This window comes from Pinus tabuliformis, chromosome J (genome assembly GCF_031772625.1).
Source record: "Pinus tabuliformis cultivar Carrire ecotype Pingquan chromosome J, CPIR1, whole genome shotgun sequence".
NCBI lineage: Eukaryota > Viridiplantae > Streptophyta > Pinopsida > Pinales > Pinaceae > Pinus > Pinus tabuliformis.
In genome coordinates, this window is record NC_142295.1 from 244,040,516 (window position 1) to 244,063,642 (window position 23,127).

Here is a 23,127-nt window from a genome sequence, read left to right on the forward strand (position 1 = left end):
ATACTAGGGTTCAAAGTGAGGCAAGGATGGCTCATTCAGTGGAAATATTCAATTGAAGTGTGAGCTTTGGGAGAAGCTAGGGTGACTTTCCATGAAAAACCCCTTGAGAGAAATACTATAAGAGACCAAGGGTTGAGGGATACACTGTGGTAAAGGCTCATCCAATGATCACCTATAGTTAAGAGAAAAGGTTTTGAATGATGAACTACAAAGTGAAAACCTTCAAGAAATCCATAATTCAAAGTAGCTTCAAGGGTTCCCTCTTGGTGTGATAGCTAAGGCATCAATTTTTTGAAATTCCACCGTCGGAATTCGTTCAAAACTGGAGGATTCCTAGAGGAGACATAAAACTTTTGCAGGATCTGTCCCCCCTAGGATACGAAGGCAGAACCACGTCTAGTACGAATCCACCACTGATCCTTCAACGAAACTATGGATCCGATCTGTGGTTCCACCATTTTTGGCGATTCCTGGAAAATCAATTTGTGGGGGCTAGACCTGCAGTTCCAGAAAGGATCAAGTGCGGATCTGCAGTTCCTAAAATCCTTATTGAACTTGACTTCCTTAATGGTTTTGAATAATTGACTTTTCAAAGGTGTGGGACCACATGGACCAAGTGGACCCAACCTAGGTTGAGGAGAGAGAATCTAGCAACCAATGATGTTCTTAACCCAGATAAGGAAGGGGAAAGGATCAAAGCAAGATTTTCCAATTGAAAGTATCAAATTGATCCTATGAGGTGCTAACCTAGGGAATACCAGGGCAAAGTTTGATCTCAGAGCTAGGGCTTGGGTTATCTCACAACTCCACTGTTGGAATGGCTTCAAAACTGGAGGAGACCTTGAGGACACACCAGCGCAATAGAGGCTCAGAGATCGAAATTTTTCTTGGGCTATTTTGTCGGGAAAGTGATGCCCTAGGTGACCCAACTTGGCTAGACCTAGAAGAGAGAGGGAAAGGTGGAGAGAAATGTTCTTTGAGTAATCACCTATTGGAGGGCCAGTGTCTTAATCCCTTGGGGAGAATGGAGTCTAACAGAATGATGAGAAAGGAACTTGTAGTTCAGTCAAGGAGGCCTTAAGGACTACTTTGCTTAACCTTTAGGGCAAGAAGAAGAGACATCAAAGCTTTTATACTTCGCTTGGCAAAAGAGATGGCTTATCAAGATAAATTCACCAATGGAATTATCCCTAGGAGATTTCATTCACATACATGGCCTAAACACTGAGAGATGTTATATAGAAACAATAACTCCACAAATTTGTAATTATGCAATGCACCAATTAGCCCTATTATAGTGAAAATCCCATTCAATGCATATGACAAAAGTAAAACAAGAATAGCATTAAAAGTGTGTACTTACATGCTAAGTTACCGGATCCGGCCCTCTGGGGTACAGGATCCACGGATCTGATCCGGATTCGGATCCGGATCCGCGTAAATACGCCCAAGAACCGGCACGTGGCGGATTAATATTTGTTAGAAATGGATGTTGAAATCTGGAAACGGATCTGGTTTAGGGTTGGGTTCGGGTTAAGTTCGATAAATTTCGATTCATGTTCGACTTTTTGCGTGCCTTATTTTGCATGTTAAGTTCGATAAATTTCGGTTCATGTTCGATTTTTTACGTGCTTTATTTTGCGTTGTAGGGTCCGTCGTATTTCAACTTTAGAGTTCCAATATCTTTGCGTTACAGGGTTTGCCTGCCATATTTCAATTTTAGAGTTCCAATCTATTTTTGTTTGGGTTGTCAAGCATGCAAATGAAAATGTGCGCATACATCTAATATATCATGTATGGGAACTGTTGACCCCTACTGGTCAACTACCCATGCAGTGCACCCCGTTTTTCTTGACAGAAAGAAGCAGCACCTGATCAGCATGTCCGTGCCATCCTGCCATCATCAGCAGTTTGATCTTTTTTGATTGTAAACCCAGTCTGCATGTATTAACTGTAAATAATCTTAGCAGACATGAAGTCATGTATGTAATTTGCCTAGGTGGACCTAACTTTCTGATGATAATCTACGTCCCGGAAGGTTTTTTGTCTCACCGATCCACGGATCGGCAGAGTTTTCCTTCAAACCTGACCCCAAAGCCGGGATTGATTTTGTCATTAGAACTTTAGGAGAATCCTAGTGTGTTGATCTGCTAGATTATCGTTGTGTCGCAGAGCTGGGTGTTTTGTGAGGGTCTGTATTAAATGGGTTTGTCCCTTAAGATGTAATTTTGTAAAAGTCATGATGTAATGTGTCCTGAGGGTCGAGAAATGTTTTAAATCCCCTCATGAGTCCTAAGTCCTAGGTCCTAGGCAGTGTTGCACACATCGCGATCGGGATTTAATCGGCGCCGGGAAAAAAGCGGAAAAAATCGTTAAAATCGGGAAAAAATCGGAAAAAAGCGGGAAAAAATCGTTTGGCACAAAAATATTCATTTTTTTTCAATTTTTTTAATATCTAAACCATCTACAACATAAAATAAATACATTGACACATAAATATGATAAAAAAACTAATATATAAGATGTTTAATATCATTTCTAGCGCTAAAATCACACATAACATTGAATCATGTCCTGAATAGTAAGTCCTGAGTCCCAAGTCCAACTCAGCCTCAAAATATCAACAAAAAATATGATAATGTATCTCATCATGTCATAATGTCATATACAATAAAATGAAAGTCTAATCCTATTGATTTCCTCTGCCCCTCTTGCGAGAAAATGGCACAACTTTCTCTTTCCCTCTAGATGTAGAAGCTGGTGCCTGTGGTGGTGGAAATGGCAGTGGAGTCTGACGTGCTCTAGAAGCTGAAGAACTAGTAGTAGCAGCTACAGGAGGCTGAGGTGGACGGAGACCACGTCCTCTACTGGTGGTAGTGGTAGCCCGGGTAGCCCGGGTAGGCGGTGTCACCTCCTCCTCCTGCTCCTCCAACTCCTCCTCCTCCTGCTCCTGCTCCTCCTCCTCCTCCTCCTCCCCCTCCTCCTCCCCCTCATCCTGCACTAACCAATCCTCAGTGGGATCCATGAGAGGCCTCTCGGTCTCAACCCTCCATTCAGCAGTGGTGTCAATCCCATCCAATGAGATGGCTTCCGTATCAGGTGTCTTCTCTAGTTGTTTCACCCACAATCGAAGATTGTAGTAGACATAGACCATGTCATTAAGTCTATGGGACTCCAACCTGTACAAAGTTCATGAAATAATAAATTAATAATTAATATTATAAAAAAAATATTGTTTAAAACTTTAATGAATTCAAAAATTTATTTGGAAATTTGCAATATTTTAAATGTTTAAGTGTTAACCTATTGCGCTTCTTGTTGTGTATTTTTTCAAATACACTCCAATTGCGCTCACATCCCGAGGAGCTGCATGTTTGGCTGAGGATCCGCACGGCAAGATTTTGCAAAAGGGGTACTCTGCCACCATACATCTTCCACCATGCGTCTACAACAAAATTACAAAGAAAATTTTAAATAAACATAAGAAAAAAATGGAATTTGAAGAAACAATGAAATTTGAAACAAAGTTACAAAGTACATACTACAAACTAAAAAATACCTGGCATTTTAACCGTCCTATCAATGACAGCCATCTCAAAGCCAAATGTGCCAGCTGACAACTTATATTGCTCAATTTGTCTAGAGACCTCCATACGTTCTTCTGAAGTTCTCACCATCTTCTGGACACAGGTTAATAATCCTTCCACGACCTCAACATCAAAATTAAACCCACATGCATAAGAAAATGCAGGGTTCAGGAAAAGGCCAGCAGCATGAATGAGACGATGGAGTGTGTTGTTCCATCGCTCATCAATGACGTTCCATAGAAGGAGTTGTCTCTGGAACCCATCATCTCCCTTGTCATCATAGTAGGACCAAATGGCTTCTTTGGCCCTATCCATGGCTTCATACAAATAGCCCATTGCGGGCTTCTCACCATCAACCAACCGAAGAACCTTTACCAAAGGTTCTGTAACAGCGCACACCTCCTGCACTCCCGCCCAGAAGTCCTCCTGGTATGAAACTAGTCTGCAGACGGCCTCTCCTTCTGGTTTGCGGCTCATTGACGAAGCACGCCACTCCTCTGAAAGAAACATTCTCTTCAAATCCCACATAGAATTCAAGAGGGATTGAAGAGATATGAAACTCGTCGCAAACCGTGTAATGGCGGGGCGCACCAACTCTTTGTTGTTGGTGCATTTTCTCATCAAGCTAAGCACAGATGTGTGATTGTAAATAAATTTTGTGATGCTTTTTGATGAGTCAACAACCTCTTTGACAAAGGGAATTTTCCCAATGTCCTCTAACATCAAATCAATACAATGGGCAGCACAAGGTGTCCAAAATAAAGTAGGATGCCTGTCCATAAGCATTCTACCAGCAGCAACATAATTTGCAGCATTGTCCGTTATGACTTGGACAACATTTTCTGCACCCACCTCCAAAATAAACACATCCAGCAAATCACATAAAGTTTTTGCATCTTTGATTTGATGAGTTGCATCAACAGATTTGATAAACATAGTCCCCAAGGGACAACTAACCAAGAAGTTTATAAGGGTTCTCCCCTTTTGGTCAGTCCAACCATCTGACATAACAGTGCATCCTGTTTGTGCCCATGATGCCCTAAAATCCTCCAATCTTTGGGTGCAGTCACGCTTTTCATCTTGAAGAAGCCGGCCTCTGAAATCATGAAGAGAAGGGAGTTTGTACCCCGGGCCAACACTGGCAATAGCATCAACAGTAGGTTGGAAAAATGGATTATTCCTTATAATGCTGAAAGGAATATCACTCCAGAGGAGAAATTTTGTCATCAACTTGTCAGCTTTTTCTTTTTCAGTTCTTTTTAGCATTGAACCAATAGTTGGTTGTGAACCAGGTGTGGTTCGAGGAACAAAATATGATGATGCAGCTACCGGATTGACTGACGCTGCAGTAGAACCTGTGCCACTTGGCCCACTTCCTTCAACTGACCTTTTTAGTTGCCTTTTGAGTTCTTCTTTGGCGTCTCTAGTGTGCTCTAATTCTCCCAATGCTCTCATGGCTTTTTGGATAATTTCAGCATTTGTCTTTAGACAGGGCCCCCCCGAATATTTCCTTTCCACACAACTTGCAATACAAGTTTTGTCTATCATTTGGAGTTTTAGGGTCACCATATTCCCAGAAAGGATCCAATTTCCTTGGCATGTTTGTTTTTGAATTTTGAATTTGCAAACCTATGGAAAAATAAGGATTAGGAAATAGGAATTTAGGATTACATAAATGATAATAGTAAATACAAATTACAATTTAGCATTTGCAAAATTACAAGCTAATTATTTCCAAAATCCCAATTTCTAAACCCAAGTTACCCAACCAAATGCCAAAAAACAATGAAAAATAAAAAAAAATAAACAATGTTTAAAGAAAATGAGAAAATAAAAATAAAAAATTGGTTCTCATAGTCATAACAAATAACCCATCCCAAATCAATGAAAAATTTCCAAAAATTCTTTAAAAACAATGAAAAACAAAGTTTTTATAGAACCAAAACAAAAAAAAATTAATCTACATACCTGGTTTATGGACAAATTGGCGATCTTGGCTTGGATTCCTCCTAAAATCGCTTCGATTCACTCCCACAACCGACGGCAACCCTCTCCCTCACTTCTTCTCCTTCTCCTCCGCGGCGGACTGCTGAATGAATTAAAAAAAAATCGTTTTTCCCATATAAAACCCCGCTGCCGCGCGCCCTCACGATTTTAAGTGAAAAAATCGCTATAAAAAAAAGGGGCGATTTTTTCGATAAAAATCGCGCTTTGAATCGGCGAAATTAAAAAATCGCGCTTTTACGATAAAATCGCGATTTTATCGCGATTTTAACAACACTGGTCCTAGGTGATGTTTCCGAAAGGGCTTAGTTCAGTGATCCATTTTAAAATGAATTAAAAAATTAAAAAATGAATAAAAATAATAAAATAATAAAAAATAATAAAAAATTAAAAAATTAAGCAAAAACCCTAACTAATAAAATAATAATATTTTAAGTTAATAAATCGACGGATGAGATCAAGAGATGTCTTGATCCTCATCAACGGTCGAGATCATTTCTACATGGATCACTCGAACTAGCCGTTAGGATCATTTCCTTTATATAGGGTCTTAGGGGGTCATTTCAATTCATCTGATCTGTGAGTCTGTACTGAAAAAGCTCTCTTGTAATCTGATTTTCTGGTTAATAAAAAGACTTTGGGGTCCAAATCGTGTTGGTGTTACTCTCTGGAAATGCTGTGAGATCTTTAATTTTCTGCATATTTCAGTTTTCAGCCATTAATCATAGCTTGTTTTTAGAGTAGTGTGAGCACAGGTATCTTGTTCACCTGCTAGGGTTTGAGGGCGGCTAGGGTTTCTGAAATAATGGCAGGTATCTCCATTATTTCCTGAGATCTAGCAGCTTTCTCTCTCTCTTCGCTGATGGTTGCTTGAGATGTGCAGGAAAACATTTTTTGAAGGAAATTTTGTGGGCATTCGGGGAAGTTCTCGGCTGAACCAGCCAACTCCCGCAAGCACTTTCTGTGCAGAGCCCAGCTGATTGTTCCCTGGGTTAATCATTAAGAGTTTCTTTTCTGTTTTACATTGAGAGATTTTCTTTCTGTTCACAGTGAAGTTCAAAATTTCTGATATACTGAAAACATTTCTGCTCTTATTGCCAAATCTGGCTGTTCAGGGGCCAAGTCTGTACATTGATTAGCTGATCTAGGGTTTCATATTTTGTTTTATGAAGTCTTCATTTAGAGTTTAGGGTTTGTAGTTTATCTTCTGGCATTTTTCATTAGGGTTTCTTCTGAATATCTGACTAGGGTTTTGCAGGTTCACGTACTTCTGATCTGAGGTTGTGAAAGCATGTGCTAAAAACTGTGATGGACATTATTTCGTGCATCAGCACACTAGCCGGATAAAAGAGAATGTATTCAATCCGTCTGATCAGCAAACTAAAGCTGCTACAGTCAAGAAACCTGTTCATTCGAAAATACATCACTGTCGGGGTATCTGATCCGCAAATAGAAATCGATCACTGCAGAATCGTTTATGTTAAGCTTAACGTGAATCATGTTCTGGTTTCAAAGTGGCTGCAAATATTTTGATTCGGGGTGAAGTCCTTGAACGACAACGTGTTTCCCTCGATTGCACCTGCCAGGCCAGATAAGGATTACAGAAGCGTGCCAAAGTCTCCCTTTATTCGGATGAGCAAAGAACGTCAGCAAATTTTTGTTGATTACGTACGTGGGGAACAACTCATTTCTGGAGGGAGGAGATATCTGCAAACAAATTTTACACACGCTGCTCATTACCGTCGGCTGAGGCAAGGAGAGCTGTAACGTGCAGCGTATCTCAACGAGAGCTGTTGGCAACACTTCAGGGTCACATTTCCTATTCCGCCGTCGAACAGAATCACGAGCTACAACAATCACCATTGACTGAAGTTGCTGCACATTTCTCTCCGTCGTCGACTGTGTCTCGCGTTTCCAAAAGGTATTGACATGACTGCGTAAGAAAAGCCATTCGATGTGAATCAATCCGAGGAAATCGAAGTCGTTTATGCAGCGTTCAGGTAATTTCGAACCGATCCATGTGTTTGCCCTCCGCTGTTATTCCTCTACGGTCATGACTTCTTTGTTTTATTAGTTCTGCGTTATTAGACGGGTTCGCGTATTTCGTTTAGGGTTTTGTTAGATATAGTTCTAGACATAGGTGATTTCCCTTTTTTTTTTTTTTTTTTTTTGGTTTTGTTTAGATAAAAAAAAAAAAAAAAAATCGTTTCATTTAGGATTAAAATTTTAGTATTTTGTTAATTCTTTAATTTTAGTTTAGTATTAAAAAGATGTATATATGTTAGATTTTAATAATAAATCGTTTGCCTTTAGGATTTTTTCTTATATAAAAAATTAAAAAAGTGGCATTCAGTTTTTAATTGTTATTTCTAGGATTTTGATTTTACAATTTTAGATTAATATTAGACTTTAGATTTAACTTTAGATTTTAATTAGATTTTTAGATTTTGGTTTTATTTTTTAAAATATAAAAAAAAAAAAAAAAAAAAATAAAAAAAAAATAAAAAAAAATTTAGATTTTAGATTTAGTTTTAAAATTTTCATAGTTTAGATTTTTTAGTTTTAATAAAAAAAAAAAAAAAAAAAAAAAAAAAAAAAAAAAAAAAATTGGAAAATTATTTTTGCCAGATTTCAGTTGCTTTCACATTATATCTTTATTGCTGAGATCTAAAGTTTTTTCAAGCCGAGATGCGAAATTGATATCTGGTTAATGGTTTATGATTCTCGTGGTGATTAAAAGCATTCATCTTTTCAAATTTTCAGTTGCCGGGTATCGTTTTGGTCATATGATTTAGCTGATGATAGATGGTTGCTATTCATGGTCCATGTTTCTATATCATTTAAAAAGTAATCACTTAAACATTAACTCCACAAGGCACTGGTCTGCTAAATTAACCAAATCATCGCGTGCTTTTTTTACATCGTGTCTCGTGTCTCCCAACCAACTGGTCGACAGTTGGTCACATCATCTCACAGGGTCTACCCCCCTTAGCCGCGGGAGACAGGCTCAAACGGAGGGATCGGGGATCAGAGTGACAGCCCCCGGTCTGAGCGTTGTCGTGCCAATCCGCGCGACAACATTTTTGGCGCCGTTGCCGGGGACAGAGTTTTTCTGTTCCTGGGGTTTCATCGACATTCATCTTCTCATCTTCTCATCTCTCATTTGAGCTGGCAGATTCAAATATTTTGGCATCTTTTCATCACATATCAGCAGCGCCTCTTGGGTTTGTTTCTTGTTTGGGTGGCGACTCCATTTTTCTCATTTTTCCCAGACAAGAATCTTTCCTCATATCTGCTTGTGGTTACTTTTTGGATCCTAGAATCAGATTCGTTGTTCAAGTGGCGACTCCACTTCTCTCATCTCTTAATTTTCTTGAGCAGAAATCTCTTTCTATCATCCATTTGATCCCTTGTTGTTCATCATGGATTATTCATGTAAGCCATGTCATTTTACTAATAATCTCCATGATCTTCCGAGAGAGGCCATTTCTAAATTATTTAAGTTCTCGGGTGATGATCCAGTCGCTGTTAAACGTCATTTAAACATGTTTACTTGTGTAAAGATCTTGTATTGTAGATTTCCTCAATACAATCATGAAGACTTCAAGATGCGTCTATTTGTCCATTCTTTAGAGGGTGATGCCTTGAATTGGTTTAATAATTTTCCTAATGATTTTTTCACTTCTTTACAAGACATTCTCGATGCTTTTAAAGATAGATATGATAGTCCAAACAGCTTGCCTTTTACCTCTAAAACTGTGCAAAAAGAAGAAAGTAATCATATTAAAGGTCAAGCTGTTGAAGAAAGAGTTCAAGATCAGAATATGTCATCAATCGGAACTATTGCAGATCAAGTTCATGATAGTGAAAAATCAGGGACAAATAATAGTGAAAGGGAAGAACAAAAGCAAATTATACAAGATCTAATGATGCTGGTAAGAAACATGGAAAGCAATCAAACTAGTCTTATCAATGATGTTAAAACCTTAGGCACCCACCTGGAAAAACGTAATAGGGAGTTGGAGGTCACGCAAAATCAGCATGCTAAGGAAATTGAGGCCATGAAAATTAGATATGAAACAGAAATTAGAAGCATGCAAAGCAAGATGTCAGTCTTAGAGGAAAATATGGTGACCATGAAAGCTGATCATGATAGGGAAATTGACTCTATGACATTCAATCATAACAATTAGTTGGCTGACATGCAAGCGAATCATAAAGAAGAAATAAATTTCATGCAGCATTGCTTGATGGACATAGAGGAAAAGAATGATAAAGTAATAAAACACATGCAAGAACACCATGCCATGCAAATCAGTGCTATAAGGGATGAATGCTCTAGTCAGATGGATGCCATTAGAATACAAGTTCAAAAGATTCAACAATGGTCAGATGATAAGAGAAACCAGGAGCCTTCTCATTTGCCGCAACAAGTTCCATCTTACTATGAGGAGGTCATTAGGTGGATAATTGAAGGTGATCCGGATAAGCCTAAAAACGATAAAAATCAGATGCAAGACACAAAAGGACTTAGCATGCATATCTTACACACTTCATCTGATAGTTTCGAAACAGAAAGTTCCAGATCATCAGTAATTCATCCTGCCAGAAAGAAAAAGCGCAAGAGGAAGAAAATGAGAAGAAGATTTGACGCATCAGATGGCCGCGAGCAGCTTGATTTTCGGATAGGAAGGAGTCCTACCATATGCAAAATGGGACATGGCACATCCGACAAGCAGCCGACAGATTTGCCTGAAAGCAGGCAAATGCTCAGTATGCACTATATTGAACACATCTGATGCCGTGAGGCATTTTTTGTATTGTATTTCTAACTCTACTCCTTGTCTTTTCAGCATTTCATTTCTGTTTTAGGATTAGATTTACTTTTCATGTTATTAGATAGTTAATAAATGAAGAGCTTTTATCTTTCCTGTGCTTAATGTATATGCTGATTTTTTGGGATGGATGCTACTTATTTTTGTGTTGTATGGATGCAGATTCTGGATTCTCACATTCCTGCAAGCAGCAACGTGTCCCCAAGTAGAGCCAGATGTTGACCCCTACTGGTCAACTACCCATGCAGTGCACCCTGTTTTTCTTGACAGAAAGAAGCAGCACCTGATCAGCATGTCCGTGCCATCCTGCCATCATCAGCAGTTTGATCTTTTTTGATTGTAAACCCAGTCTGCATGTATTAACTGTAAATAATCTTAGCAGACATGAAGTCATGTATGTAATTTGCCTAGGTGGACCTAACTTTCTGATGATAATCTACGTCTCGGAAGGTTTTTTGTCTCACCGATCCACAGATCGGCAGAGTTTTCCTTCAAACCTGACCCCAAAGCCGGGATTGATTTTGTCATTAGAACTTTAGGAGAATCCTAGTGTGTTGATCTGCTAGATTATAGTTGTGTCGCAGAGCTGGGTGTTTTGTGAGGGTCTGTATTAAATGGGTTTGTCCCTTAAGATGTAATTTTGTAAAAGTCATGATGTAATGTGTCCTGAGGGTCGAGAAATGTTTTAAATCCCCTCATGAGTCCTAAGTCCTAGGTCCTAGGTGATGTTTCCGAAAGGGCTTAGTTCAGTGATCCATTTTAAAATGAATTAAAAAATTAAAAAATGAATAAAAATAATAAAATAATAAAAAATTAAAAAATGAAGCAAAAACCCTAACTAATAAAATAATAATATTTTAAGTTAATAAATCGACGGATGAGATCAAGAGATGTCTTGATCCTCATCAACAGTCGAGATCATTTCTACATGGATCACTCGAACTAGCCGTTAGGATCATTTCCTTTATATAGGGTCTTAGGGGGTCATTTCAATTCATCTGATCTGTGAGTCTGTACTGAAAAAGCTCTCTTGTAATCTGATTTTCTGGTTAATAAAAAGACTTTGGGGTCCAAATCGTGTTGGTGTTACTCTCTGGAAATGCTGTGAGATCTTTAATTTTCTGCATATTTCAGTTTTCAGCCATTAATCATAGCTTGTTTTTAGAGTAGTGTGAGCACAGGTATCTTGTTCACCTGCTAGGGTTTGAGGGCGGCTAGGGTTTCTGAAATAATGGCAGGTATCTCCATTATTTCCTGAGATCTAGCAGCTTTCTCTCTCTCTTCGCTGATGGTTGCTTGAGATGTGCAGGAAAGCATTTTTTGAAGGAAATTTTGTGGGCGTTCGGGGAAGTTCTCGGCTGAACCAGCCAACTCCCGCAAGCACTTTCTGTGCAGAGCCCAGCTGATTGTTCCCTGGGTTAATCATTAAGAGTTTCTTTTCTGTTTTACATTGAGAGATTTTCTTTCTGTTCACAGTGAAGTTCAAAATTTCTGATATACTGAAAACATTTCTGCTCTTATTGCCAAATCTGGCTGTTCAGGGGCCAAGTCTGTACATTGATTAGCTGATCTAGGGTTTCATATTTTGTTTTATGCAGTCTTCATTTAGAGTTTAGGGTTTGTAGTTTATCTTCTGGCATTTTTCATTAGGGTTTCTTCTGAATATCTGACTAGGGTTTTGCAGGTTCACGTACTTCTGTTCTGAGGTTGTGAAAGCATGTGCTAAAAACTGTGATGGACATTATTTCGTGCATCAGCACACTAGCCGGATAAAAGAGAATGTATTCAATCCGTCTGATCAGCAAACTAAAGCTGCTACAGTCAAGAAACCTGTTCATTCGAAAATGCATCACTGTCGGGGTATCTGATCCGCAGATAGAAATCGATCACTGCAGAATCGTTTATGTTAAGCTTAAAGTGAATCATGTTCTGGTTTCAAAGTGGCTGCAAATATTTTGATTCGGGGTGAAGTCCTTGAACGACAACGTGTTTCCCTCGATTGCACCTGCCAGGCCAGATAAGGATTACAGAAGCGTGCCAAAGTCTCCCTTTATTCGGATGAGCAAAGAACGTCAGCAAATTTTTGTTGATTACGTACGTGGGGAACAACTCATTTCTGGAGGGAGGAGATATCTGCAAACAAATTTTACACACGCTGCTCATTATCGTCGGCTGAGGCAAGGAGAGCTGTAACGTGCAGCGTATCTCAACGAGAGCTGTTGGCAACACTTCAGGGTCACATTTCCTATTCCGCCGTCGAACAGAATCACGAGCTACAGCAATCACCATTGACTGAAGTTGCTGCACATTTCTCTCCGTCGTCGACTGTCTCTCGCGTTTTCAAAAGGTATTGACATGACTGCGTAAGAAAAGCCATTCGATGTGAATCAATCCGAGGAAATCGAAGTCGTTTATGCAGCGTTCAGGTAATTTCGAACCGATCCATGTGTTTGCCCTCCGCTGTTATTCCTCTACGGTCATGACTTCTTTGTTTTATTAGTTCTGCGTTATTAGACGGGTTCGCGTATTTCGTTTAGGGTTTTGTTAGATATAGTTCTAGACATAGGTGATTTCCCTTTTTTTTTTTTGGTTTTGTTTAGATAAAAAAAAAAAAATCGTTTCATTTAGGATTAAAATTTTAGTATTTTGTTAATTCTTTAATTTTAGTTTAGTATTAAAAAGATGTATATATGTTAGATTTTAATAATAAATCGTTTGCCTTTAGGATTTTTTCTTATATAAAAAATTAAAAAAGTGGCATTCAGTTTTTAATTGTTATTTCTAGGATTTTGATTTTACAATTTTAGATTAATATTAGACTTTAGATTTAACTTTAGATTTTAATTAGATTTTTAGATTTTGGTTTTATTTTAGAAAAAAAAAAAAAAAAGAATTAGATTTTAGATTTAGTTTTAAAATTTTCATAGTTTAGATTTTTTAGTTTTAATAAAAAAAAAAAAAATTGGAAAATTATTTTTGCCAGATTTCAGTTGCTTTCACATTATATCTTTATTGCTGAGATCTAAAGTTTTTCAAGCCGAGATGCGAAATTGATATCTGGTTAATGGTTTATGATTCTCGTGGTGATTAAAAGCATTCATCTTTTCAAATTTTCAGTTGCCGGGTATCGTTTTGGTCATATGATTTAGCTGATGATAGATGGTTGCTATTCATGGTCCATGTTTCTATATCATTTAAAAAGTAATCACTTAAACATTAACTCCACAAGGCACTGGTCTGCTAAATTAACCAAATCATCGCGTGCTTTTTTTACATCGTGTCTCGTGTCTCCCAACCAACTGGTCGACAGTTGGTCACATCATCTCACAGGGTCTACCCCCCTTAGCCGCGGGAGACAGGCTCAAACGGAGGGATCAGGGATCAGAGTGACAGCCCCCGGTCTGAGCGTTGTTGTGCCAATCCGCGCGACAACATTTTTGGCGCCGTTGCCGGGGACAGAGTTTTTCTGTTCCTGGGGTTTCATCGACATTCATCTTCTCATCTTCTCATCTCTTATTTGAGCTGGCAGATTCAAATATTTTGGCATCTTTTCATCACATATCAGCAGCATCTCTTCGGTTTTGTTTCTTGTTTGGGTGGCGACTCCATTTTTCTCATTTTTCCCAGACAAGAATCTTTCCTCATATCTGCTTGTGGTTACTTTTTGGATCCTAGAATCAGATTCGTTGTTCAAGTGGCGACTCCACTTCTCTCATCTCTTAATTTTCTTGAGCAGAAATCTCTTTCTATCATCCATTTGATCCCTTGTTGTTCATCATGGATTATTCATGTAAGCCATGTCATTTTACTAATAATCTCCATGATCTTCCGAGAGAGGCCATTTCTAAATTATTTAAGTTCTCGGGTGATGATCCGGTCGCTGTTAAACGTCATTTAAACATGTTTACTTGTGTAAAGATCTTGTATTGTAGATTTCCTCAATACAATCATGAAGACTTCAAGATGCGTCTATTTGTCCATTCTTTAGAGGGTGATGCCTTGAATTGGTTTAATAATTTTCCTAATGATTTTTTCACTTCTTTACAAGACATTCTCGATGCTTTTAAAGATAGATATGATAGTCCAAACAGCTTGCCTTCTACCTCTAAAACTGTGCAAAAAGAAGAAAGTAATCATATTAAAGGTCAAGCTGTTGAAGAAAGAGTTCAAGATCAGAATATGTCATCAACCGGAACTATTGCAGATCAAGTTCATGATAGTGAAAAATCAGGGACAAATAATAGTGAAAGGGAAGAACAAAAGCAAATTATACAAGATCTAATGATGCTGGTAAGAAACATGGAAAGCAATCAAACTAGTCTTATCAATGATGTTAAAACTTTAGGCACCCACCTGGAAAAACGTAATAGGGAGTTGGAGGTCACGCAAAATCAGCATGCTAAGGAAATTGAGGCCATGAAAATTAGATATGAAACAGAAATTAGAAGCATGCAAAGCAAGATGTCAGTCTTAGAGGAAAATATGGTGACCATGAAAGCTGATCATGATAGGGAAATTGACTCTATGACATTCAATCATAACAATCAGTTGGCTGACATGCAAGCGAATCATAAAGAAGAAATAAATTTCATGCAGCATTGCTTGATGGACATAGAGGAAAAGAATGATAAAGTAATAAAACACATGCAAGAACACCATGCCATGCAAATCAGTGCTATAAGGGATGAATGCTCTAGTCAGATGGATGCCATTAGAATACAAGTTCAAAAGATTCAACAATGGTCAGATGATAAGAGAAACCAGGAGCCTTCTCATTTGCCGCAACAAGTTCCATCTTACTATGAGGAGGTCATTAGGTGGATAATTGAAGGTGATCCGGATAAGCCTAAAAACGATAAAAATCAGATGCAAGACACAAAAGGACTTAGCATGCATATCTTACACACTTCATCTGATAGTTTCGAAACAGAAAGTTCCAGATCATCAGTAATTCATCCTGCCAGAAAGAAAAAGCGCAAGAGGAAGAAAATGACAAGAAGATTTGACGCATCAGACGGCCGCGAGCAGCTTGATTTTCGGATAGGAAGGAGTCCTACCATATGCAAAATGGGACATGGCACATCCGACAAGCAGCCGACAGATTTGCCTGAAAGCAGGCAAATGCTCAGTATGCACTATATTGAACACATCTGATGCCGTGAGGCATTTTTTGTATTGTATTTCTAACTCTACTCCTTGTCTTTTCAGCATTTCATTTCTGTTTTAGGATTAGATTTACTTTTCATGTTATTAGATAGTTAATAAATGAAGAGCTTTTATCTTTCCTGTGCTTAATGTATATGCTGATTTTTTGGGATGGACGCTACTTATTTTTGTGTTGTATGGATGCAGATTCTGGATTCTCACATTCCTGCAAGCAGCAACGTGTCCCCAAGTAGAGCCAGATGTTGACCCCTACTGGTCAACTACCCATGCAGTGCACCCTGTTTTTCTTGACAGAAAGAAGCAGCGCCTGATCAGCATGTCCGTGCCATCCTGCCATCATCAGCAGTTTGATCTTTTTTGATTGTAAACCCAGTCTGCATGTATTAACTGTAAATAATCTTAGCAGACATGAAGTCATGTATGTAATTTGCCTAGGTGGACCTAACTTTCTGATGATAATCTACGTCCCAGAAGGTTTTTTGTCTCACCGATCCACGGATCGGCAGAGTTTTCCTTCAAACCTGACCCCAAAGCCGGGATTGATTTTGTCATTAGAACTTTAGGAGAATCCTAGTGTGTTGATCTGCTAGATTATCGTTGTGTCGCAGAGCTGGGTGTTTTGTGAGGGTCTGTATTAAATGGGTTTGTCCCTTAAGATGTAATTTTGTAAAAGTCATGATGTAATGTGTCCTGAGGGTCGAGAAATGTTTTAAATCCCCTCATGAGTCCTAAGTCCTAGGTCCTAGGTGATGTTTCCGAAAGGGCTTAGTTCAGTGATCCATTTTAAAATGAATTAAAAAATTAAAAAATGAATAAAAATAATAAAATAATAAAAAATTAAAAAATGAAGCAAAAACCCTAACTAATAAAATAATAATATTTTAAGTTAATAAATCGACGGATGAGATCAAGAGATGTCTTGATCCTCATCAACGGTCGAGATCATTTCTACATGGATCACTCGAACTAGCCGTTAGGATCATTTCCTTTATATAGGGTCTTAGGGGGTCATTTCAATTCATCTGATCTGTGAGTCTATACTGAAAAAGCTCTCTTGTAATCTGATTTTCTGGTTAATAAAAAGACTTTGGGGTCCAAATCGTGTTGGTGTTACTCTCTGGAAATGCTGTGAGATCTTTAATTTTCTGCATATTTCAGTTTTCAGCCATTAATCATAGCTTGTTTTTAGAGTAGTGTGAGCACAGGTATCTTGTTCACCTGCTAGGGTTTGAGGGCGGCTAGGGTTTCTGAAATAATGGCAGGTATCTCCATTATTTCCTGAGATCTAGCAGCTTTCTCTCTCTCTTCGCTGATGGTTGCTTGAGATGTGCAAGAAAACATTTTTTGAAGGAAATTTTGTGGGCGTTCGGGGAAGTTCTCGGCTGAACCAGCCAACTCCCGCAAGCACTTTCTGTGCAGAGCCCAGCTGATTGTTCCCTGGGTTAATCATTAAGAGTTTCTTTTCTGTTTTACATTGAGAGATTTTCTTTCTGTTCACAGTGAAGTTCAAAATTTCTGATATACTGAAAACATTTCTGCTCTTATTGCCAAATCTGGCTGTTCAGGGGCCAAGTCTGTACATTGATTAGCTGATCTAGGGTTTCATATTTTGTTTTATGCAGTCTTCATTTAGAGTTTAGGGTTTGTAGTTTATCTTCTGGCATTCTTCATTAGGGTTTCTTCTGAATATCTGACTAGGGTTTTGCAGGTTCACGTACTTCTGATCTGAGGTTGTGAAAGCATGTGCTAAAAACTGTGATGGACATTATTTCATGCATCAGCACACTAGCCGGATAAAAGAGAACGTATTCAATCCGTCTGATCAGCAAACTAAAGCTGCTACAGTCAAGAAACCTGTTCATTCGAAAATGCATCACTGTCGGGGTATCTGATCCGCAGATAGAAATCGATCACTGCAGAATCGTTTATGTTAAGCTTAACGTGAATCATGTTCTGGTTTCAAAGTGGCTGCAAATATTTTGATTCGGGGTGAAATCCTTGAACGACAACGTGTTTCCCTCGATTGCACCTGCCAGGCCAGATAAGGATTACAGAAGCGTGCCAAAGTCTCCCTTTATTCGGATGAGCAAAGAACGTCAGCAAATTTTTGTTGATTACGTACGTGGGGAACAACTCATTTCTGGAGGGAGGAGATATCTGCAAACAAATTTTACACACGCTGCTCATTACCATCGGCTGAGGCAAGGAGAGCTGTAACGTGCAGCGTATCTCAACGAGAGCTGTTGGCAACACTTCAGGGTCACATTTCCTATTCCGCCGTCGAACAGAATCACGAGCTACAACAATCACCATTGACTGAAGTTGCTGCACATTTCTCTCCGTCGTCGACTGTGTCTCGCGTTTCCAAAAGGTATTGACATGACTGCGTAAGAAAAGCCATTCGATGTGAATCAATCCGAGGAAATCGAAGTCGTTTATGCAGCGTTCAGGTAATTTCGAACCGATCCATGTGTTTGCCCTCCGCTGTTATTCCTCTACGGTCATGACTTCTTTGTTTTATTAGTTCTGCGTTATTAGACGGGTTCGCGTATTTCGTTTAGGGTTTTGTTAGATATAGTTCTAGACATAGGTGATTTCCCTTTTTTTTTTTTGGTTTTGTTTAGATAAAAAAAAAAAAAAAATCGTTTCATTTAGGATTAAAATTTTAGTATTTTGTTAATTCTTTAATTTTAGTTTAGTATTAAAAAGATGTATATATGTTAGATTTTAATAATAAATCGTTTGCCTTTAGGATTTTTTCTTATATAAAAAATTAAAAAAGTGGCATTCAGTTTTTAATTGTTATTTCTAGGATTTTGATTTTACAATTTTAGATTAATATTAGACTTTAGATTTAACTTTAGATTTTAATTAGATTTTTAGATTTTGGTTTTATTTTTTAAAATATAAAAAAAAAAAAAAAAAAAAAAAAAAAAAAAAAAAAATATTTAGATTTTAGATTTAGTTTTAAAATTTTCATAGTTTAGATTTTTTAGTTTTAATAAAAAAAAAAAAAAAAAAAAAATTGGAAAATTATTTTTGCCAGATTTCAGTTGCTTTCACATTATATCTTTATTGCTGAGATCTAAAGTTTTTCAAGCCGAGATGCGAAATTGATATCTGGTTAATGGTTTATGATTCTCGTGGTGATTAAAAGCATTCATCTTTTCAAATTTTCAGTTGCCGGGTATCGTTTTGGTCATATGATTTAGCTGATGATAGATGGTTGCTATTCATGGTCCATGTTTCTATATCATTTAAAAAGTAATCACTTAAACATTAACTCCACAAGGCACTGGTCTGCTAAATTAACCAAATCATCGCGTGCTTTTTTTACATCGTGTCTCGTGTCTCCCAACCAACTGGTCGACAATTGGTCACATCATCTCACAGGGTCTACCCCCCTTAGCCGCGGGAGACAGGCTCAAACGGAGGGATCGGGGATCAGGGTGACAGCCCCCGGTCTGAGCGTTGTTGTGCCAATCCGCGCGACAACAGGAACCATCGTGAAAACTCCGGCAGTTTCAGAAGCCATCGGGCGGTTTTCCCAAAAAATGCAGGCTATCATAAGAGAGCCTTCAATGTATTGGCCTTTGACGATTTGTAGATCAAAAATGTAAAAACTATCATTGACGGAACTACAGTCGCATAGAGACGCCACTGCAAACTTCGGTAGGTTATGCCCTCGAAAGACACGATGGTAATTCAGTCAACAAGCTTTTAACTTTTTCATTTTTGCCCCTTTTTTTTAATTTGAATTCATATAGTTTTATAATTTTCTTTTAGATACATATTCTTTTATACATATTAAAAACAATAATATATTCATAATAACGAATTATATATTAAATTTTATTTGAATATATTTTCTCATTAAAATTGTTTTATAAATAATTTATTTTCTTTATTTATATATATTAAAAAATAACATATTAATATGCATATTAAGTTCAATTAAATTTTATGTTAAATATAATAATGTTTATGTGTATATAAAGGATTACAAATTTAATAATTATAAATATATATATATTTGAATTTAATGGCTCTTGTATGGTGTGTGGGCATAAACTAATGATGGTGTTTTATGAATGCAAACTTAAAAAACAACAATTTGTTAATTTGAAGAGATAATTAAAGATGAACTTGAATATATGGTAAAAGCACAAAACGAATGACAATGATTTAGCTTTAATATATATATAAAAATGGATGATTTTGTGTCTATTATTAATTTTATTATATTTTTAATATTATTATATTTTTTGTACTTGTCGTATCCTTGCCGTATCCGGATCCGTATCCGTATCCGTATCCGAATCCTGGTAACTTAGCTTACATGTGATAGACCATGTATAATGAATGAATGTTCCTAGGGATGTTTCATTACTGAAATTCATCTTGACAAGCCATTTATCTTGCAAAATGAAGTATAAAATCTTTGAAGTTGCTTTTGTTGCTGCCCTAGTGCCAAGCAAGGTTGTCTTTGATGCCTTCTTGACCTAGAAAATTCAAAGGTCCATAGTCATAATTCTACCTGACTCCAATCTCCCCAAAGGATTAGGTATTGTTCCACCCAAAGGTGATCACCTTAAACCTATTTTCCTTCTCCCCTTTCCTCTTCTCTAGGTCTAGTCCTCTAGGTCACCCAGGGAATCAATTATGTCATGATCTAGCCATCCAAATACTTCGATTTTTAATCCCCAACTGTGTTGGTGTGTCCTCAAGAATCCCTCCAAACTTCATGAGACTCCAAAAACAGGATCTTGAGATATCGCAAGCCCTAGCTCAAAGACCGATTTTTGCTCTAGGTTTCCCTAGGCTAGTGTAGAATTTCCCACTGTAGATCAACAGATTATGCAATATACTAAAGAAAAATACTTGATCTACTTCTACAAACAAACTTGCAGAAGCTTAATCAATTTTAAGCAAGATCAAATAGAACACATATAACGGAGAATGAGAAATCAATCACACATGAACACAGAGGAATACTGTGGGGAAAGCCTCAACTCAAAACCTCAATATCTATATTATCATACAAGTAGAAATATGTTTGGATTACACAAAGCTTTAGCTCACAAGCTATCCATCTCTCAGTACAATCCCTTAATGCTGCTTAGAGAAAGAATAGACACAACATATGCCTTCCTCCAGTCCTCCAAGCCTCCTGTTTCCTTGAGCAGTTTCTCCTGGGTCCTCTGGCTGCCACCTGTGTGAATTGACCTCTCACACAACTCATCAAACTCAGAAGTAACTGTGCAATCTCCAAGGAATGAATTCCTTCTACATGCAAGAGATATCCTCAATGGAATATTCCTGCAACTGATAGTACATTGTCCCATCATCTGATCTCAACTGGGTCTCTGACTGAACTGACATGCATGAGTTATTTATGAGAGAATATTTAGTTATCTAAAGTGCAACAGTTACATGCATGCATGCATTAACTAACTGAACTCACAATTAGTTCCACAAACTGTTGGAACTAATCTAACTGGACTTAATTCAGTTAACTGAGCTAACTAATTACAACTCAAAGTACAACTCATCTTGATCTCCTTAATCAAGGGATAACTTCCTCAATCAAAGGGGAAACTATTGCATGTCTTCACATAGACTTCATGTTTGATTTTCTCCAACTAATTAACTCAAGATGAATTAATTAGTTATTTTTCAAACAACTACTAAAATCAAATTCGAATTTTAATTCTCAATTTTAGTTCAGGGACTAACTAAAATTGGAATGTATCCCGAAATGCTATTTATAGTAGTGCTATTTTTAGCACTTCTATATTTAGCATTTCTTGTTGCTATTTTCAACACTCCCTCTCAACAAGAAAGGGATTATCAGTCACCCCAATCCTGTCTCTGTGGAACTCGAACTTGCATTTTGACAATGCCTTAGTCAAAATATCTACATCCTGTTCCTCGGTCGAAACATACAGCAACAACATGATCCTCTTCACCACATAGTCTCGAAGATGATGATACCAGATATCGATGTGCTTGGACCTGTCATGAAATACTGGATTCTCAGAGAGTTTGATACAACTATGATTATCGCAATAGATCACAGTTGGATCCATCCTCTGACCAAACAATCCAACTAGAATTTTCCGCATCCAAATGGCCTCACATGCTGCCTGACTGGCAGCCATGTATTCAGCCTCTGCTGAGCTAAGTGCAACTGACCTCTGTTTCCTGCTGTACCAAGAAACTGCAGCTGAACCAAGGTTGAAAATTCCTCCTGAAGTGCTCTTCCGGTCTGATGGACTCCCTGCCCAATCTGCATCTGTGAAGCCCTGAAGCTTCACTCCCTTTGTCCGTTTGTACCACAATCCATACTGAGATGTGCCTCTGAGGTATCTCAGCACATGCTTCGCTGCCTTCCAAAACAGCTTGGTAGGCTGAACCATAGCTTGACTCATTTGGTTCACCGCAAAGCACAAATCTGGTCATGTGTTCACTAGATACATCAATGAACCCACAAGTTGCCGATAAACAGTAGCAGCTACTACCTCACCTGAAGTAGCATGCTCCTTCCTCCAGTTACCAGCTAGAGGAGAAAGCATGGGCTTGCACTTCTCCATGTGGAATCACCTAAGTATCTCATTGGCATACTTGCCTTGATACACAAACATTCCCCATCCTTCTGCCACACTTGCATGCCTAGAAAGTAGTGCATAAGACAAATGTCTTTCATCTCGAACTCTCTTGTAAGGTCCTCCTTGCAAGACTTGATCAACTGATCGTCACCTGTCAATATCAGATCATCAACATAAAGAACAAAGATCAATGGCTTACCTTCTACCATGATGTGGTAAAGGTTCGCATCTACTTCACTCTTGGTGAAGCCCAACCCGGTGAAATAGTTGTCAATCTTGTTGTACCAAGCACGAGGTGCTTGCTTTAGCCCGTACAAAGCTCTCTTGAGTCGGCACACATGCGACTCACGATCGAAGGTCTCAAAACCTTCCGGCTGCTCAATGTACACCTCTTCCTCAATCTTCCCATTGAGGAACGCAGTCTTCACATCCATCTGATGGATCTTCCAACCCATCTAAGCTGATAGTGCCAACATCGATCTGATAGATGAGTACCTTGCTACAGGAGCAAAAGTCTCATCATAGTTGATCCCCTCGACCTGTGAGAAACCATGGGCAACAAACCTTGCCTTATGTTTCTCAACATTGCCATCAACTGCTTGCTTTACCTTGTAAAGCCATTGGGAACTCACCACTGAATTGTCCTTCGGTCTTGGGACAACATCCCAAACACAGTTCCGAACGATGGAGTCGTACTCCTCCACCATAGCATCAACCTAGACTGGTTGTTGCACTGCTTCCTCGAATGAAGAAGGTTCGGTCTCTACACACTCCCCAACCAGGGCCATGTAACCAGTGTACCGCTCGGGTGACCTCCTCTGTTTGCGCTGAGAAGATGGTTGTCTCACATTCTCTCTTGCATCCAACATCAACCTGTCAGCTTCTGTAACGACCTATCTATAAATACAAAGAACACAAGCATAATAG

The 23,127-nt window shown here is 38.3% G+C and overlaps 2 protein-coding genes across 2 annotated transcripts in view; both read right to left on the bottom strand.

The window, feature by feature from the left end:
* LOC149226677 (protein CROWDED NUCLEI 4-like) overlaps window positions 1-23,127 on the bottom strand; it is a 212,842-nt gene that overhangs the window by 25,742 nt on the left and 163,973 nt on the right. The window lies entirely within an intron of this gene.
* Window positions 2,330-3,763, bottom strand: LOC149226678 (uncharacterized). The gene is made up of 2 exons (XM_089375345.1): window positions 3,304-3,763; window positions 2,330-3,179 (listed from the first exon to the last, which is right to left on the bottom strand). Exons 1-2 carry the CDS (start codon window positions 3,429-3,431, stop codon window positions 2,690-2,692), a joined length of 618 nt encoding a protein of 205 aa, XP_089231471.1. The 5' UTR covers window positions 3,432-3,763; the 3' UTR covers window positions 2,330-2,689.

Bases quoted from the DNA above. Each gene is read 5' to 3' on its own strand.
- LOC149226678 (XM_089375345.1), bottom strand. From the start codon at position 3,431: ATGTATGGTGGCAGAGTACCCCTTTTGCAAAATCTTGCCGTGCGGATC. The intron at 3,180-3,303 runs GTTAACACTTAA...AACTTTGTACAG, and splicing joins CACAACAAGAAGCGCAATAG to GTTGGAGTCCCATAGACTTA.